The 19,362-nt window shown below is 36.3% G+C and overlaps 2 protein-coding genes across 6 annotated transcripts; one reads left to right on the forward strand and one right to left on the reverse strand.

Annotated features, from left to right (window-relative positions):
• Window positions 1–222: 222 nt before the first annotated feature.
• Window positions 223–11,248, forward strand: LOC111011928 (Endoplasmic reticulum vesicle transporter protein). 3 transcript variants are annotated; one of them, XM_088123112.1, is made up of 12 exons: window positions 223–242; window positions 749–845; window positions 1,378–1,460; window positions 4,618–4,693; window positions 4,810–4,877; window positions 5,598–5,682; window positions 8,633–8,739; window positions 8,819–8,902; window positions 9,128–9,274; window positions 10,059–10,167; window positions 10,397–10,516; window positions 10,754–11,248. In XM_088123112.1, exons 2-12 carry the CDS (start codon window positions 758–760, stop codon window positions 10,825–10,827), a joined length of 1,041 nt encoding a protein of 346 aa, XP_087979238.1. In that variant the 5' UTR covers window positions 223–242; window positions 749–757; the 3' UTR covers window positions 10,828–11,248. The 3 variants fall into 3 exon arrangements, with proteins under 3 accessions (XP_087979238.1, XP_087979236.1, XP_087979237.1); XM_088123110.1 differs by lacking the exon at window positions 223–242 and adding an exon at window positions 249–399; XM_088123111.1 differs by lacking the exon at window positions 223–242 and adding an exon at window positions 436–552.
• Window positions 11,249–12,228: 980 nt separating this feature from the next.
• On the reverse strand, window positions 12,229–19,284 carry LOC111011836 (uncharacterized). 3 transcript variants are annotated; one of them, XM_022285744.2, is made up of 8 exons: window positions 18,712–19,284; window positions 18,429–18,585; window positions 17,890–17,961; window positions 16,086–16,207; window positions 14,981–15,117; window positions 13,051–13,198; window positions 12,805–12,964; window positions 12,229–12,671 (listed from the first exon to the last, which is right to left on the reverse strand). In XM_022285744.2, exons 3-8 carry the CDS (start codon window positions 17,900–17,902, stop codon window positions 12,580–12,582), a joined length of 672 nt encoding a protein of 223 aa, XP_022141436.1. In that variant the 5' UTR covers window positions 17,903–17,961; window positions 18,429–18,585; window positions 18,712–19,284; the 3' UTR covers window positions 12,229–12,579. The 3 variants fall into 3 exon arrangements, with proteins under 3 accessions (XP_022141436.1, XP_022141437.1, XP_022141435.1); XM_022285745.2 differs by having other exon boundaries at window positions 18,488–18,585; window positions 18,712–19,283; XM_022285743.2 differs by having other exon boundaries at window positions 18,415–18,585; window positions 18,712–19,279.
• Between the last annotated feature and the right edge of the window lie 78 nt (window positions 19,285–19,362).

Raw genomic sequence — 19,362 nt, forward strand, 5'->3', positions numbered from 1 at the left:
AACTTGCAAAATTTGAAGTATGCAGGGTGGGACCGTTACTTCCTTGGGTCAATTTAGCCCAGCTCAACTCAGACAGAGCTCGTAATTGAAATTTTTTAGAGGGGTCATTATATATATATATATATATATATATTGTTTATTTATGTATTTTATTATTATTGTATGTATATATTTTTTGAAACGATCAGAATTTTTTCTTTTTTTTGCAAAGGAAACGATCAGAATTTACGATTCTAAAAAAGGTAATGCACGGTTAATATTTTCGGCGCAGGCTAAGGTGTGTATGATCTATTTACAAATTAATCTTAATTCCATCGCTGGGTTTTTTCCTCGAGCAAAATCCCCCACATTGGACTTCTTCGATTCTCAACGCGCCTATTCTGCATCCCTCCCCATTCGGTACAACACCTCTGATTCGTACTTTTCTTCATTACTTGCTGTTGTTATTGTTTGATTTCTGCTCCAATTTTTTCTTTCTTCTTTTCAAAATCTACGGAATAAGGTTTCCCGGAAAATCCCAGCTCTATCTCTAAATCGAAACGGATCTTTGAGGTTCTGGATTTTATGTATTTGGAGTTCTGGGTCTTATTGGTTTTCTCTATCTCTGTATTGGGCGCTTTCCGAATTCTGAATTTTCAATTCTGTTGATGGAATTCGTTGGAATTTCTCCGTTTAGATGTGCGAGATATTTGTTAAAGATTGTTGTTTATCCTTTATGACGTTTTTTGCGTAATTTATCGAATGATAGGAGGTAAAGATGGGTTTAAAGCAGACTATAAAGAGTCTGGATGCGTTTCCTCGAGCGGAAGAGCACTTGTTGCAGAAAACACAAACCGGGGCGCTAGGTAACATTAGATGCCATGCTTCTCTCTTTGTATTTTTACTTTCCCGATGTTTTTTATTGGACAATTTATGCTTTTTATTCTGCCTTTAGCAATTTATGGCACATTCTATTCATTCCCCTCGATAAGAATTTTTCTGTTCTTGTACAATGAGTCAATGACATACTAGAACTGTAGAATTGGTGCAATGCCCATTATATTTAACTTTATGCTTGTTCACGGATCCAATCATTCTTCTTGTATGTCCATCAACCAACCATGACATTTGTCCTTTCTTTATATTTCAAAATATCGCCAGAATGGTGGAAAAATTAAATGCATATTAAGTTCGGGGAAAAATGGCAGTCTCACCTTTTTATCATTTGTTGCGGGTGTTTCTTTAATCTTTTGTTATATTATTGTGCAAACGAACTGATTGTTCATTTTGCAAGAGTTCTCTTCTACCCATTTGGATATTTTTTAAGATGGTATACATATGCTCAGTTGTTCTGTTCTTTTCTGTTCCCCTGATAATTTTTCTTATTTGTGTTGACAGTGTCTGTTATTGGATTGGTCATAATGGCGACACTTTTTCTGCACGAACTGAGATATTATCTCTCCACCTATACTGTTCATCAGGTTTGCATCCTCTTTATTTGCCACCCAATCACATTTTCCTTCAGATTTTGTATTTATTTGATAGATTAAGATACAAGAGTACTTGATGAAACAAATAGCCAGGGACTTGAAACTTTGGTCCATTATTTCATGCAGCGTAAGCAAAATTTGGTTATTGATATTTGATGAGTTACTAAAGAGTTTAAATGAACTCCCCTTAGTAGTATTACGTGAAGTCATCCCAAGTAAGAGAAATCCTAAGGAATATTGATAAAGCACCCCTACAAGAATCAATTATTTTAGAAGAATGGTCGCTAAATTCCTTATATGGAACATAGCAAGAAGCTGCATAATATTTAATAATTTCTAATCTTCTCTCCCTATAAACTTGTTTGCCTTTGGATATGGGTTGCTAAATTCCTTATATGGAACATACCAAGAAGCTGCATAATATTTAATAATTTCTAAACTTCTCTCCCTATAAACTTGTTTGCCTTTGGATATGCACAGATTCCTCTCTATCCAGATGCCTAACAATTGCTTTGACAACACTGATCCATAATAATCCAGGACCACGTAGTAGGTAGAAAGTATAATTCTTGGCAGCCCAACCAAATACCCGTGGAACATCCAAAACCTTGAAACATGCCTGCTGTATAAGCTTTCTAATTGTCAGTGAGGGAAAAAAATTGAACAGAAGGGTTAGTTTAACTTGTGTGAGAAAGGATGCTCACTCAGATTTAGTCCTCTCAGTTTCCTTCAACCCTATCATTAGTTGGTGTTAATGGCATTGTTTGTTAGATAGGGATGGTTGTAGCTATAGTGGAGAAAATAAACTCTTCTTTATCAGGTCCTTTGATGGTTCTTGGGGTTTGGTTTCAAAGTAAGAAAAGAGGAAGTTCTCTTCTTTCTATATTAGGTTGAAATGGGATCAGTAGCTGGGGGTGTTTAAAAAACTTGATGACTCATAAAAACCAATCAACCGAGGGTTGGGTTGGTTGGTTCAAGGGTTTGCCTAAAATAAGTTTAGGTTGAACCGAACCAACCCAAACTTATTATTAATTTTTAAACTATTTCTTTTTCTCACCATTAACATTATATATAGTGATATCTATTTTAATTTTATTTCATTCAATAAATCTTTATGGATTATTTATTTTACAACGACTTTTAAAAACAACTTTTTTCAGCTTTTGGAGTGTACTTTTTTCGCCATATAAACAAACATCAACTTACAGATCTTGATTCCATGTTAGACAATATATAAATAAATGTACAAGATATTATCATTTAATTTTTTTGTTTTACAATATTTTGAATAAGTGACCTGAATAACCTGAACCAACCCAACCCAAAAATTTCATGATTGGGTTGGGTTGGGTTTATTATTTAATAAAGGTTGTTCGGGTTGTATAAATTTTCAACCCGAACAATTGGGTTGTGTCTAAAAAGCACCTCAACCCAACCCAAGCCAACCCATGAACACTCCTATCAGTAACAGTGACTTGTAATGTCTCTCGTTGAATTCTTCAACGTTCTTCGGAGAACAAGTTGTCAGAAGGTTAGGGTTGGAAAATGTGATATAGGTATAAAAAAAGTATTTAATCATTTGGATGGTACATTGAGATTTTTACCGTTCAATTTGAGAGGTTGAGAAGAAGCATTGTTGAATACAGGGCTCCACCATGGTTGTTTTTCCCTTGCCTAATTTGGCTTGTACCATTGGCTCAGTGACCATTCATTATGTCTCCTCTTGTTTGTGTAGTAGTGGCCTCATCCCTTCTAGTAGACTCACCATATTTTCTCCATTATTATTATTTATTTATTATTATTATTTTTTTTTAAGAAAAGAAACTTTCATTATCAAAGAGAGAGAAACAAAAAAGAGGAGATGAGATATCCCCGCAGACCAAAAGGCTACAAAAAGGAACCCAATTGGTGAAGATTTGAGTCACTCCATAATTAAAAAAGGTTTCGTAGTAGAGCACCCAGACGAGGCAAAGATTTGGACAAGAACCCAAAAGATATTTCTCTCTGTTTTAGGAATTTTTGTTTTAGCAAAGATTTTGACATATTTTTCTCCATTCTAATTTTTGTTTTCTTCCATTTAGCATATGCAAGATGGAGTTCTAGTAAGTGACTCCACAGTTCTCACATGGTACTCATCGCCGTGTGGATGCAAGTAACTCCACTCCATAGACCTTTTTGCCTTCCTCCTATCTTTAGGGAAAAACTGATTGTTGATTTGCTTTCCTATCAATGACCTAGACGACCTCTTACTCATTGTTTGTTTTGTAGTCAATCTTTAACAAAAATTTCAATATATTGGTTGAAGAGGTCTCCCAACTTCCATAGACTTCTTGAGCTACTGTAATTGTACTTTTTGGGAAACCATATGTGATCCATCCAGTCTGCTCAAATAAATGTCTTCCAAAGAGAATCACCATCATTATAGAGCCACTTGATCCATTTTGTTAACATGGCCTCATTTCTCTAATTAGTTTCCCAATGCAAAGTCCACCTTGAGCTTGAGGCAATGAAACCAAGTTCTAGTCATACATACGTGCTCAAGTGGTACAAATTTCACCTAGAATGCATGCCTAGTACGTGGCATTGGCAACACTCAACCTTTATTTACACTTACACATATACAGGAATGTTTATTCTCAATGCATACTCCCACGTCAGCCCTATTGATCCTTGGCATAGTTTTAAGGACCTCTCCTATGCCTCATTCTGCACATTTGTCTGCTGTCATGCATGTGTTGAATGCTAGCTCATCTGTGTTGCCTATGCACAACTATCTTGCTTAGCAGTTGTGAACATTTGCCTTCTGCGTAGATTCCATGCTGTGGCTTGGATGTGATTCATATCCTTAAGGCACTAGGTGTTGTAATATCCTTGGGCAAGATCAGGTTGGATGTGATTCGTATCCATAAGGCACTAGGTGTTGTAATTTCCTTGGGCAAGGCATTGAGGATCGATTTTATAGTATTGAATCTAAAGTATCTTAAAAGCAGCTTAATTATTAATACTGATTATCCACGAGTCTAACCAATTTAATGGTGACCCAGTAGTTTGATTTTATCATTGTAATGTTTAACTTATATTTTCCTATTCTTGGAACCGTATTCATTTAGAATATTTTTTCGGTAGTTTAACTATGTTATTATGACAGATGTCTGTAGATTTGAAACGTGGAGAAACTCTTCCCATTCACATAAATATGACCTTTCCTTCTTTACCTTGTGATGGTTAGTATTAGATGCTTTTAATCATGTGCTTTTGGTTTCAGGAAATTGTTTTGCTTATAATATATATACTATTGTTTTAGAGTGATAATGCTCTGTTGTTATATGTTGTTTCTCAGTCTTAAGTGTAGATGCAATCGACATGTCAGGCAAGCATGAAGTGGATCTTGACACAAATATATGGAAAGTAAGATAATTTATCATTCAATGCCTTGCACCCCCCCCCCCCCCCCCCCCCCCCCCCCCCCCCCACACACACACCCACACACTGTACATGGGAGAAAGAAGAAATAACAGCACTGTCCAATAGTTCTTTTGGATAGAACACATAATTTTTCACTAAATGCGAAGGCAATAACAAACCATTCTGCATCATCAAATGTTATGGTATGAGACTTAAGCTGGATTTCAAATTGTATACTGCTGCCAACCATCTCATTCTACCTTGGGAAGTGGAAAGAGAGTGACAAGTGTATGTAGAAGTAATATCTTCTCGGAATTATTCTATAGAAACAGTCATCTTAATTATATTGAAATGTTTTAAACGTTACAGCTTTTTATATCACCATTCTCGATGACTAACATAAGAAATTCCTAGCTGGAGCACATAACAGACTCGGTGGAGAGAATCAGCAATGAAAAAAGTACTGCCAAAGAATGTGGTTCCTTTTCATGAAATCAATGGAAGTTTTTTTTCTTTTCCAAAAAGGGAAAAAAAGAAACTGAAAACTCCAGAATTGATATCCCTGGGTCATAGCATTTACAAAATATATCCAACCATTTTGAACTTTAATAACTGTTTGTGGTTCCCAGCAGACATTCTTTGGTATTTTTACATGCATAATTTTGAAGTAATTCCCTAATCTATATGTATGCTGATCAGTTCAGAGTTTTTGGCTTTCTGCAGCTTCGTCTTAACAGCAATGGCTTTATCATTGGCACTGAATATTTGTCTGACCTTGTGGAGAAGGAACACGCTGATCACAAGCATGGTACTGCCCTTTTCCACTATCCACATACTTATTGGTCGATAAAGTTGTCTTGTTTTCTTATATTTCTTCTGGTATACTTAAATATATTATACTGTCAATCAACCATCAAAATAAAAGAAAGTGTTACTGCTTTCTTTATATCTTAAATCCATTTTGAGTTATCTCAATGAAGGGGAAATCCCCATTTCCTTTCTTTCAAGGTGAGATGTTTTGAGAAGAGAAATCCAATCTCACCCACGAACTTTTTTTTTATCCCTTTTTTTTATAGACTTTGAAGAATGAAAATTACATAATATGGGGAGGAAAGCCAACCCCAAGCCAATGGAGAATACAAAAAAGTTCATCCAAAATACAAGAGATCATTTAAACTATAATTGTTAAAAGGATAGTAATATTCACATCACACCAAGATAAAGCAGTAACTAAAAGTACATTTACCCATAAACTGATATAACCCAATTTAAGAAGATAAGCTAATTGTTGAATGAAGCTAAGGTTGAATAATTTCGGATTGGACGTTTCCCATATTGATGCCTATTTGTTTCCAGCTGATCCCACCAAGCTGAAGCTGGGTTTGAGGGCAACCAATTTGACTTTCTGGTGTATTCATGTATCTGAAAAAATTCTCAACATTCTTTTCCCCATCAAGAAATCTCTCAATATCCATTTTCCGATTGAAGCTCGGTAAATCGATTTTCATTTTGTACTCACTGGTTTCATGGAATTGTTGTTGAGGGTATCGGATTACTCGCGTGTCATCCATTGGGTTTGGGATATCATCTTCCCCACTGGACAAGTCTAAATCGATCCTTCTTTGATACAGGGGATTGCGGTTTATTTCTTGTTGGACATCCCTTGGTTCTTGTGGCATTCTTGGTTTGACATATGGTTGATCTTGTTGATGTCTTTCTCTTGTCTTTATTCCCCATGATCAAATCATTGTTTCAGTTTCAAATCTTTAAGTTGCTCCGAAATTGAAATCAGTACTTGTTGTATCTCACCCACCTTCCTATTGATGTTATCCACAATTTCTTCAACTAACAGTAAGTGAGTCGTGTTGTGAGGTGAGAGGACAGTAGTTTGATCCACCTCTTTTCTGGCGAGAGATTAATCTCCTACGATGGTGGTGGGGGTTTTCTTGCCCGCCATTGATCCCAAGATTTGGGTGCTCTTACACCAATATGTAACCCAATTTAAGAAGGTAGATTATTATTGAATGAAGCTTAGGTTGAATACAGAAGCTCCTTTTATAGGCAAGGGCTGGAGCAGGATAAGACCTTTTAAACTAAAAGGCTTCCACAACTAACTAACTAAACTAAAAGAGAGTTACTAATTAACTAGCTAGCTAACTTAAATAAAGGACAGGTAGTTACATCACAAACTTTTTGAATAAACGTCAAAACTAGCCTTTTGAAACTTCCTCAAAGATTTGGTGTACTGATTGCGGTCTTCAATTCAACCAAGAGGTCATGGGATTAATGCCCACCTCTTGCATGCCTTCCTTGAGATGTTAATATCCCATGGCTTCTATAAGTATCAAATTTGTAGGGCCAAATGGTTGTCTCAATTTCAAACTCAGGTGAACTTTGAGACCTGTGTTTCTTATGCAAGCCCAAGCAGTTGCCATAGGCAGGGTTAGCTAGGTGTGTCCAACAATCTTTCATGTCTAGCACTTCTACTTAGGTGATTACCTTGGATGCTTCTTGGCTGTTTTATTATCACCTTTTGTGCATCTTAGTAAATCAAGATAATCTTCAACTTTTCTTGAGTACATTTGACTAAGATGTCTTTTTATCATTTATTATTGGGCAAAATACATTTTTGGTCCCTGAGGTTTGAGGTAGATGTCTACTTGGTCCCTGAAGTTTCAAAATGAACACTTTTGGTCCCTGAGGTTTGAGAGAGGTGTCTAATTGGTCCCTGAAGTTTCAAAATGAACACTTTTGGTCATTGAGGTTTAAAGTAGGTGTCAACTTGGTTCCTAAAATTTTAGAATGAACACTTTTGGTCCCTAAAGTTTGAAAAATAGTTCTAAATGGTCCCTGATTTTTTTACTGTTAATTAATTAATATTAAAATGACATTGCAAATTGCAATTAAATTGTTTATTGTAGTTGCTGATGTGACAAATTATATTAATTAAATAATATATGTAGGTGATGGTACTTTTTCTCTCTCATCTTCTCATCTCTTCCGCTCTCTTTCTCCTACCCTTTTCCGACGACCACCACGTCTTTGCCGCCGCCGTTCACTATTCATACTGGACATAATCATTTAATTACAATTTGCAATGTCATTTTAATATTAATTAATTGACAGTAAAAAAATCGGGGACCATTTAGAACTATTTCTCAAACTTCAGGGACAAAAAGTGTTCATTTTATAAGTTCAGGGACCAAGTTGACATCTACTTTAAATCTTAAGGACCAAAAGTGTTCATTTTGAAACTTCAGGGACCAATTACACACCTATCTCAAATCTCAGGGACCAAAAGTGTTCAGTTTGAAACTTCAGGGACCAAATAGACATCTACCTCAAACCTCAGGAACCGAAAATGTATTTTGCCCTTTATTATTTCTTTGAAATAGCAATAGACATCTAAGTAATTTATTGAATAAATATATATTCATGCGTATTTTTTTTAGCACATATTCCATATTTTAAATGTTATATTTATAAAAGAATCTTAGTGAGCTTAATTTGAGTACCTACGACTTTTCAATTTGGATAGATTTAAACACTCTCCATATCGTGAGATGCCTGGTTGCGGACTTCATAAGAAGGCAAAATCTGTTGTATAATTAAATTGTGAATCGGGAGGTTATTAAATGCATTCAGTTTACTTCCCAACAATTTTGTCTACCCTGTTGGAACTTGCTAATCGGTATTTTGTTTTCCTAATCGCACTCTTTGCATCAAAATATCGTCATTTATAAATAACTTTTTAACAGATCATGACAAGAACAAAGATAATCTTCATGCACATGGGTTCGACCAAGCTGCTGAAAATTTGGTCAAAAAGGTTAAGCAAGCCTTAGCAGAAGGAGAAGGCTGTCGGGTAATCCAGATGCAAAATTCCTGTTAGATTGTTTACGTGCTGGTTCATAATTAAAAGACAAGTGCAACCTTTGTTTCAGGTTTATGGAGTTCTAGATGTTCAGAGGGTTGCTGGGAACTTTCACATTTCAATTCATGGCTTAAACATTTTTGTGGCTCAAATGGTCAGTTCACCTAATTTCACTATACCCTCATCTTCATCTCCCTCCAATGTATATTAACTTGGGTTCATGCTGTAGAAATAGACACCACATTGGAAGTTTAATTCTAATTCAGGATGTGTTGTCTTTTATTTTATTCTTTTTGCAGCATCTTTCTGTGAAGTAGGTTCCATCTCACTGTTCTTTCTAATAATTAGGTAGATCTTTTTCTGTTGTTTTTTTTTTCAGATATTTGAAGGACCAAAACATGTAAATGTCAGTCACATGATTCATGATTTGTCTTTTGGGCCAAAGTACCCTGGAATTCACAACCCACTTGATGGTACAGTTCGAGTTTTACATGACACAAGTGGGACCTTTAAATATTATATAAAGGTAGAAACTCATGCACCACCTTTAAGATACGTTTTGTGCATAATTTTTTATTTCATAGTTTGCAAGATGATTTAATGTCTATTACTGCACATACTGAAGCTGGAGGTGAGGGCTCTCTCTCGCTCTCTCGTGGTAAGCAAGGGAAGTTGGAAGTTTCCTTTCTGGTAAGTAAAGGAAGTCATCTCCTGTATCACGCATGGAGGAAATTGACTGGCAAATTGTCAAACTGATCCAGATTCATTATTTTGACCTTTATGTTTCTCCGTTAAGGATTCATATTTTGTACTCTCTCTCTGTCTCTCCTTCCATCTCTTCCATGGTAGTAAAAGAAGTTGAAGTTTCTTTTCCATGGTAAGTAGAGGAAGTCATCTCCTGTATCTCACATGGAGGAAGTTGAATGGAGGAAGGATTTGATATTTTGTATTTTTCATTAAGAAATTTTAAAAGAATGCTCTTCTCTTTGCTTAGAAGTCAACTAATTATCAGCTATTACCATCAGCGTTTGTTTTCCAGTAATTATATATTTCCAGAGTCCAAGGTACCCAGTGCAGTTCATATTGCAGTCTGAACTAATTATTTGAAATCAGGATATCATTCTATATGGCATCCTTGTTTTTTGAAAATATGGGATTCTCATATTGCATCTGAATGCCCAATGTGTTCTAGTTAGGAATCTTATTTTCGTTGATTGTGTACCTCTTATTAGCTATTCTTGGTTTACAATCAACATTCGATGGACACTGGAGTTTAACCATATAACATGTTTTTCAATGTTTGATTGCAGATTGTTCCAACTGAATATAGATATATCTCGAAAGATGTGTTACCGACCAATCAATTTTCGGTCACTGAATATTTCTCGCCTATGACTGACTCTGATAGGTCGTGGCCAGGTTGGTTAATGCAATCTCATATTCCATAATTTATTATGGATCAGTAAAGTCAGGAATTCTATGTTTCTTTTTTACCGTTTTAGGGGTTTAATAGGCTTTAGAAGAATTATATTTAGTCCTGACAATCAAAAGTTATAGACAAGACCAAATGGTGTATATTTAGTTATTCAAACCACTTAAAAGACCTGGTCGAAAGTCGAAACTTACCATTGTTTTCTATGATGTGCAGCTGTTTACTTCTTATATGATCTATCGCCAATAACAGTGACCATCAAAGAAGAAAGACGGAGTTTTCTCCACTTCATAACTCGGCTTTGTGCTGTGTTAGGTGGTACCTTCGCTTTGACAGGTTCGATATATTGTTGATGAATTTTGTGGTTGATTCTGGAATCATCATGTTAAGAAGCAAAAGGACCATACAAAAGTAGATCACTTCCAAAGGGAAGTAAATCATGAAGGTCTTAGTTTCAAAATTTCTTAATCATATAAGAAACACTCACTCTCAGGACCCCATATATTAGTGCTGAAGTCATTGCTTTACCTTTTTTCGACCAAAAACGAATGATTTTCTCTGCTAAAACCACAGGAATGCTAGATCGTTGGATGTATCGGTTTCTTGAGGCTCTGACAAAGCCAAAAAGTAGAAGTGCATTGCATTAAAAACTTGTTGGGGGTTTCGATCTCCATAAATACATTTGTTCATCAGCAGAAGAAATCTTATGCTGAAATTCTAAAAATAGAGCTGGAAGCATCTGAGTGTGAATGTGGAAGTTTATATAAGATGGAGGCACACTGATGAAAAGCTAACTCTGGGCTTTGGGTGGAAACGGTGCTCGAACAACAGTGCTTGTCTTTCTCCTAAAATTTCCCCCCCGCTTTCTAATTCCAAGTAAATTAGGGGAGTTCCTCTTTTTTCTCTTCTTTTCTGTAGTTTTCAAAGAACGACATGGGGATGAGGGATTATTGTACTATTATTTTGATTATTGCTAGTGATCCTCGTCTGTTATTTTGCTTCATTGGCAACTTACAACTATATGGTTTTAATTATGTTGATGGTTCTAAATACAGGTTCTTAAGTTAAGAGATGGTTCTTGATGGATGTATTTTGAACATCATTTTTTTTTTCCTTTTGTTCAATGAATTTTTGCTGCCTAGTTTTATTCATGTGCGCATTTGCAGTTTTGTTACTGGTGACTTAATTAGACGTTTCTTGTCTGTAATATGTTGCACTCGAACGTTGGTTCTACATTGAATGCCATTTTTCTTAGAATGGCTCTTTCATTCTTGTAATGTCAAGGCAGTCAACTGGTCAAACATCCCAAGTTGGTTTAGGTGAAAAATGGTGACGATTTTTTATATTCAATGAACATGGTCTTTGGTAGAGTCTCCATCATCATCATCATCTTGTGTTACCAATTAGTGAGAATGACAGTTCCTTAACTCGAATTGCATTGTTGAAAAAAGATTAATAATGAAAAAAGATCAATAATCCTACGTTTTTTAAAGTTTATTCAAATGCAATCCACGATTTTAGTATTTGAATTTATAGTTGATTTTAATTCTCTCTCATGCATAGACGTTGAAAGAATTGTAGAAATCCAGAAATCAACATTAAAAATATGAAGTACCAAAAGTTGCACGTCTATCTAAATTCCAAGTGTATGGAAAGAGCAACGAAAATTTACCATCTAAATTCAAGGTGTATTGTTGAGAAAAAATAAGACCCATATCAAATTTTCGATCTGTTATTGAATTAAAAATGTGTAGTACAGTAGTACCCTGTACAGAGAAATTTGACAACCCCCATGGAAAACCAATTTTTTCTCAGTTCTGGAAATGCTGCATTTCGAACCAAAAAACGAAAAGGGGAGAGGAAGCCAGATTGGATCTAGGAAATTTATGTTCAGAACAAAAGTCCAATTTAATTTAATATTCATTTCATTGTGGAACACCAAAAATTAGCTGGAAGTTTGCTTGTGGCCAAATAATTTTCGCTTTTTATGGTTTAATGAGTTTGGGGGGATGATAAAATTAAGGACCCAAAAAAATGCAATGAAATAATTAACGAACCAATGATCTTTTGCAAAAATAATGTAATCCAGGTGGAAGGAAGCATCTGTCACAACATACAAAATTTGAACAATCTGAGTTGAAATGACCATGCATTCTTTTACATTCTCAAAGGGTGACTTGAAACCATCTCTATCGAACAAAAAAAAAGAGAAAAAAAAGGAGCAAAATTTATAACGACATGCCATACACAAGTCTAATACAGAACCTTATTTCGACACGACACTCGAGAAGGAATCAATCTATTGGTGTATTAAAAAGGGGAGATGATGCCGAAGAATCTGACCTCCATTTGCAGGTCAAATAGTGGTGACACTCAGGCAGAATGCTGAACTGAAACAATTACATGAAGTCGTAGTCATCGATATCATCATACGAATTGACCACCAGGTCATCATCTGCCTTTTCGACATGAAGCTGCTTCTTTTTCACAGCTGCAGTGGTTTCCCCACAAACAAGAAACAACAAAACGGTTCACAAACAAGAACCTCAGACCAATCTGGTCTGTAACACATTGAAATAATTCGGAATAGAAGACAACAGGGGATTATAAACACAAATGCTTACCTGTCTTCTTTTTACCAGCATTCGCTTCCTTCTCTGCCTTTAGTTTTTCATTTGCAAGAGCAGTAACAGAAGAGGCAACGTCTTTTGCATCCGCTGCTTTTAGTGAAGCCATCGACAGTCTAATAACGTCCTTCAGCAGATTAATATAATGGAAACTTTTCTGCAACAAAGAGTTTGGGGGAAGCTCATGAGAATAAGCTTTGCTCACACATAGAACAAAACAGATAACGAAGGTAAATTGTGTACCTCATAGGGAAGAAGTTTATGAGAGACAAGCTCTGCATATTCCAAGAAGTCACTCTCAGATTTTGGAATAAAATTTTCGAGGGTCTTCTCATCACCTCTCTTTTTAAACAATTCAGTAGTGGACTTATAATCTGCTTCTTCCACTAACCTGCCACAATTTGGAAACAGACAAAAAAAGCCCCAGAAAGTGATTAAGATCTTTTACAAAGCATACCACTAGTTCATGCCAAAGACACAAGTAGAAGCTCTTCGAATCATTCTAACGTGTTCATTCTCACATGAGCTACAAGCCAAAAAAAGAGAGAAAATCTTCGAGATCTTCAGCTTAAACAATTCAGGGAGAGAAAAAAACATGCAAAATAAGGAAAGAAGCAGAAATCAAATGAATGCACAAATAAATACTAGGTAAGTGCAGGTGCCAAAAGGGACAACGTAAACAAGGCATTTTTGTAAATCACTACAAAATCAGAAGGGGAAACTTTGGATTCTATTTCAAGGTTAAGCATCCTCCTCCTAAAAGGAAACTCTACAAACATCTTCCATAGAAATCATAATAAGACACACAAAAACAATTCATCTGGAGCTTCTCTGCTGCATATTGATGTTTATGTACATAACGGACCACAAAAATAATTCTACCTTCTTATTGAGGCAGTATTCCCATATAACATTAACCCAATTACACCTTAGAACTCCCACAAGTTCAGTCAAAACTGAAAAGGCTGATTTGGCAGAGAAGCTTCCACCTGCTTCCAACTCCCACTTAATCCCATCTTCACCATCTTGCAGCTGAACCCTCCGAAGAATGTCAATTAGGGCAACCCAATTATCAAGCTCTCTATTGAACAAGCCTTGTTCCATTCTCCAGCAAGAGGTTTCAAAGAAGAAGAGTAAATGTTAAGGAATTTAGAGGAGATGGGAGAGGAATCCACTCAAGCATCCTCCCAAAAATGAATCTTCGGTCTATTCCTAACCATGAATAAAGTAAAATCAGAGATGCAGCTAGCTCTTTTCTGCGCTATTTCCCAAGGTCTACCTCCATCCTTGCCTTGGGGAGTGTTGGACTTTCACCAGTTAATATCAAACAATGAAACAGATATGATAACTCTTCTCCAGAGGGCAACTTTCACTTGAGTAAACCTCCAAAGTCATTTCATTGGGAGAGCCTTGTCTAAGGGATCCCAACTAAACCTCCATATTTTATGAGCAAACAGGTATGGTTCCAATTCACCAGGTTTATAACTACCACCACTCCAAATAAAATATCTCATTATCTTCTTCCTAGAATTAAGAACCTTCTGCAGACTTTTATCAAAGAGAACAAATAGATTGACAGGCTGTTAAGAGCTGATTGGGCCAACATCAGCCTTCTATTCCTTTGATAGGAGGAGACCCCTCCATTTATCTAACTTTGTTTTCAGCTTGTCAATTGATTGCCACCACAAACCACACGATCTTTGGTTTCCTCCAAGAGGAAAGCCTAAATAAGAAATGGGAAGATTCTAAGCTTTCAGCTTTACACCCGAGGCTATCTGCTATTTATTCTACCTCGTTGTTGTTGCTATTTATGCCCACCACCACTGCTATCTTATCATATTCAATTTTAGGCCTTTCAGGTTCTGCACAGAAGCAAAACTTGGACAACCATTACTATTCAACTCCTTCCACCAGTTCTCAACAAGCTTCAAAAAATGGGGATACTCCATCCAGCCATTTTCAAAGCAAAAGGGAGAGGGGCCCATCTTTGCGCACCCAGACTAAGGAGAATAGAGAAGTTACCTGATGTGCTTCTAAAGATTCTCCCATCGCAATAAAACAATTCATAAAAATTCAAGTTCAACCCTGCCTCAATTATTTTCCTTCCAAAGATGCATAAAGTAGATAAAAGTTAAGCTAAAAGTTCCTACAGACCAAAGAAAATTAATATTACCTTTGTTGGCGAAGTTTCTCGGCTAAAGGATCTAGAGGCTGTTGCGGTGCTACCTCAACAATTTTCCCTTTCTTTTCAGTAGTTTTGGCGGCAGGTTTCTTTGGGACAGCTTCAGGAGGAGGTTTAACTACTGGAGCCTGTTAGACAAAACAGAAAGGAAGAAAAAGGGGAAAAAAGAAAAACATATACGTCAAATGCATGTTGGCAATAGGCAACTTACTCAAACTAAAGGGTTTGAGCTTCATTAAAGGTTACACGCCCTGAATCTTTGACCTTCTCAAGACCATATACTAATACCAACCCCAACCTTAACGGGAACATATTTCTACGTAAGTTCCACCAACTTCCAAAATAAAGGAAAAGGAACTTCTATTTCTGCCAGTTTTAGGAAATCTGGCTGTACCACCCTGACCCAGTGTTTCAAAATCATATTTGCACACTATTACCTTGGCAAAGAGAGATAACTGTTGGTGTCAAGTCCCTCTCAAATGCTTAAAAAAACCAAAAAATCAACACGACTGTATTCACAAATTTAAAGTCTATCCAACTAGACAATATCACAATTTTACCAATTACAGCACAGCTTACAACAACCAACCATTACCAGACCGATTTCCTGTCTAAGTGCATTATGATGAGAAAAAAAAGAAGAGAGACAAATTTGGTTACTGGAAATATTAGGATACTACGGAGATAATAAAGCTGCCAACAAGTATTAATGATGGCTAACCTTAAATAAAGATTCATCACAATTTTTTATAACGTTGGACTAGTTTAGACCCCATTAATAGTTCATTGTCATCATTTTCCCCTTTTTTCTCTTTTTTTTAATAACTGGGGTCGGAGCTTTGCGCCCACCTCAAGGCTTGGGCTAGTGAGACAACAAGGGTTTTTAATATCAAGCTTAGTGGAAGGTTCAAACTTGAGACATCCAAGCCAGTATGACCATGGGACCCCAAGTCTTTGCCGACCAAACTATCCCTTAGAGGCTAGTTCATTGCCATCATTAGCAGTCAAACTAGATACTTCTTCGTCATCATCTTAAGTCTTAGGATTAACACTCAAAGAAAGAAACATCATTAGCAAGAGAATCAATAATTCTCACCGGTTCAGGTTCAGGTTCATCCTCATCCTCCCAAGACTCCTTCACATCATTATCATCCACATCCTCGTCATCCCATTTATTCTTTGGCTGCTCCTTCTGGAGTGGTGGAATGTTCTCATCCTCTGAAAGAAAATAATACATGCCTAAGCAAACATAGCTAGATAATAGAATATAGAATCTCTTAGCAAGGTCTGAAAGTGGAGAATACATAGCATTCTCTAGGCAGATAGGATTAAATACAGTAAAGAGAAAGAATAAATATAGCACTATTGTAAACTATGTTATGTATTGACTTTTTATACCACAACTATCTGATAAACAATCCATACAGAAACTCAAAAAATAAAGCTAATGACAGAGCACAACAGCTAATGACAATCTAAGATGTTTTCCAATTTCCAATATCTAAAAGAAAATAATGTCATCAGACAGTGGGCGGGCTGAGTTCACAATTGATGTAATGGTCCTCAAGAAATCAAAATTATACATCACATGAACATGTTAGTTAATTGTAGTTTAAAAAAGTTTGAATAAAGATTATAAAATATTAGCATCATAAAACAAGTTCGCTCAGTTATGTACTTTACTTAATAGTTCGCATATACTGTACACAACACAACATAATATAATTTCTTACAGAAATATGGCATAAAGACAAAAATTACCAAATAGGTTCGTATAAGTGGACTCAATTCTTTTTTATTTTAGAAATCCTTCCTATTAAAATCTTCCATGGAAGAGTGGTAAGGATTTTATCACTCATCAGCAAACTAATCACAAATCAGGATTTATGCATTTTCATTCATCACTTGACAGAATAGTAAGCTCCACACTCCTATCTCTTTCGCTCAAACTGCAAAGTTGTAATCTTTGTAGCAGATCCAACAAACATTCTCCTCTATACCATAGACCAAGTACTAATAAGGAAGGCACAATAGCTGGTCTCATCCTTCCCAAGAGAAAAAGGTATAATTTCATTTATTTAATGAATTTCTATTTCTTACTAAAAAAAGGTGAAAAAAATCAATAGGACAATTCATTTATCATGTTTCGGGAAGCACACTCGTTTGAGATATTACTAGACATGATAGTGCAATTTTGAATTTAGGAGTCCAAAACTACAATTGTTTTTATTTATGAGAAACAACGCTTTCATTGAAAAATATGAAAAGAGATACAAAAAGTACAAAAGAGGGTCTACAAAAAAGGACCTACAAAAAACAGCTCTGGGAGAGGAAGTCCTCCAAAGAAAAGGACTACAATCCAAAAGTATGAGACTTAACGAATAATTACAAAAGGCCTTAGAAACCAGGCCCCATAACGAAGTATTATATCTAATAAGATCTCATATATAGTCCATAGATTTCTCCACCCCCCTAAACCCCAAAACTACAATATCAATATAGTGTAGATGAACACAGAGAGCACTTTTTAATTATAAAAAATCCTCTCATGCATATGCCCCCTTTGGAAAGAAGCATGCTCTATAATGAATGGAGTTACAAAGCCAGGCACATAGGCAACACGAAGGCATCTGAATTCACATTAATGACATGCACAGTAAATCAGCTAGATTGGTTTGATCTTATCATTATGATGAATATTTCATGAATTCCAGATATGTTGGGACATGGCACATTCACAGAGAAAATACCAACCAAAAAAAAAAGCCATGATAAAATCATGATACATTAGAGTTTGGGTATGTTATTTACAACGACCATGGCCTGATTTCAAAAAAAAGTGTCACCACATCCACAACTATGTATTATTACAGATTAAATTATAAACCATCTAGCATTACCCCAGTCATCCATTGCCTGGTCTCACTTTGTAATCAGAAAATACTAGAAATTCAACTCTGTGTAGCCAAACCCTGCTCATGGTACGAGAGGAAAATATTAGCAAGCATAACACAAGCAGCATACAAAACAACAGACCTAGAAGACTCCAAATGTTGATGAAACTAACAGTCACCATAGATTCATTCAAGAAAAGAAAGCCAGCAAGAAAAAGTCACCAAGAATAATGAAACGCCACGATCACAAAATAGATAATAAAGAATCGGCATGCAGCACATTTGATCTTTTCCCGTTGAGTTAAGTTACCCAGGATTCAATTTATACAGTCTCCCTTTATTTCCCTCATTATACCTAAAGATCACCACAGTAGCTCAACCTAAATCAGATCATATAACATTTTAATTCAAATGTGATAAGAACTCCAACAAAATCACAGAACATCCTACTACAGCTCGAAAATTGACTAAAGCAGCCAAGAAATGATTTGCCAAAAAAAAAAAAGAGAGAGAGAAAGCATGGCAACCTACCCCTAGAATCTCACCACGGAAAATTGAGCTAACGTGTAATCTGGTCTTTAAATAAATTATAAAGAATGAGCACCTGCAAGCGTCCGGAGGCCGGTGGTCGGTCTGGGGATTCTTTAGCGCGGGGGTAAGGAAACGGAAGCAGGAAATAAGTAACGGGGAAAGATATTCTCTCTGCAAACAGTGTAAAGCAACCCAAATTCAAATAATTTTGAAACGGTTTCCAGCAGAGAATCTCGCGAAAGCGGAAAATAAAAAAGCAGCACTAAAAACGGAAAAAAGGCAATACATATTACGTACCTCGGAGAAATTGAGTTCTGGAAGCGGAATTCAGCAGGGAAGGAGCAGATAAACCCTAAAGCAAGCTTGTTTGAGAATACAGGAATTGGAAATGAAGCGAGAGAGATGAGAGAGAGAGAATCTGGAAGGTTCTGAGAGTGGCGCGCGGTGGAAAGTGGGAGCTAGGGCATTGGAGTACTGGGGAGAAGAGAATCTTTGATCGATTGGGTTATGATGCTTTTGTGAATGAAACAATGAGTTGGCACGTCGTGAGCTGTCGCCTGAGTTCTCCACCGACTCGGCCCACTAGGCCCAACTCATTTCTCGACTAATTTTGCTTGAATAACAACAAATTGAGGTAAGTAAAGTCTACGGGTGTATTGATCCGGTCGGTTTTCAGGCGCAATCCGACGCTAATCGACCAATCAAAGAGTCAGTTCGATCAGTCAGATTTTACTACCATCATTGATCAGTGATCCGACAAAAGGAAAATTTGATCGAAGATATTGCCCGAATCAATAGTAATAGCTTCTGCTCATCATGGAATGGATTCAGACCATCTACCTGTGCATTTCGATGGTCGAAGATATTCAAGATGAAAGTCATATTCTAATGTATTCCTTCTACCTTCTTTTTTAGGGCTACCAACTTATCTTCTCGTTGCTTATGCTC

The sequence above is a fragment of the Momordica charantia genome (assembly GCF_013281855.1).
Source record: "Momordica charantia cultivar OHB3-1 chromosome 4 unlocalized genomic scaffold, Mcharantia_2.0 BLBB01000004.1, whole genome shotgun sequence".
Classification (NCBI taxonomy): domain Eukaryota; kingdom Viridiplantae; phylum Streptophyta; class Magnoliopsida; order Cucurbitales; family Cucurbitaceae; genus Momordica; species Momordica charantia.

Excerpts from the sequence above, each read along its gene's own strand:
- LOC111011928 (XM_088123112.1), top strand. The coding sequence starts at position 758 with ATGGGTTTAAAGCAGACTATAAAGAGTCTGGATGCGTTTCCTCGAGCG. Across the intron at positions 4,878-5,597 it reads TTGACACAAATATATGGAAA|CTTCGTCTTAACAGCAATGG; the intron begins GTAAGATAATTT and ends GGCTTTCTGCAG. Across the intron at positions 8,740-8,818 it reads CAGAAGGAGAAGGCTGTCGG|GTTTATGGAGTTCTAGATGT; the intron begins GTAATCCAGATG and ends CCTTTGTTTCAG.
- LOC111011836 (XM_022285744.2), bottom strand. Across the intron at positions 15,118-16,085 it reads ATGAACCTGAACCTGAACCG|GCTCCAGTAGTTAAACCTCC; the intron begins GTGAGAATTATT and ends TTTGTCTAACAG. Across the intron at positions 12,672-12,804 it reads TGCTGGTAAAAAGAAGACAG|CTGTGAAAAAGAAGCAGCTT; the intron begins GTAAGCATTTGT and ends AAACCACTGCAG.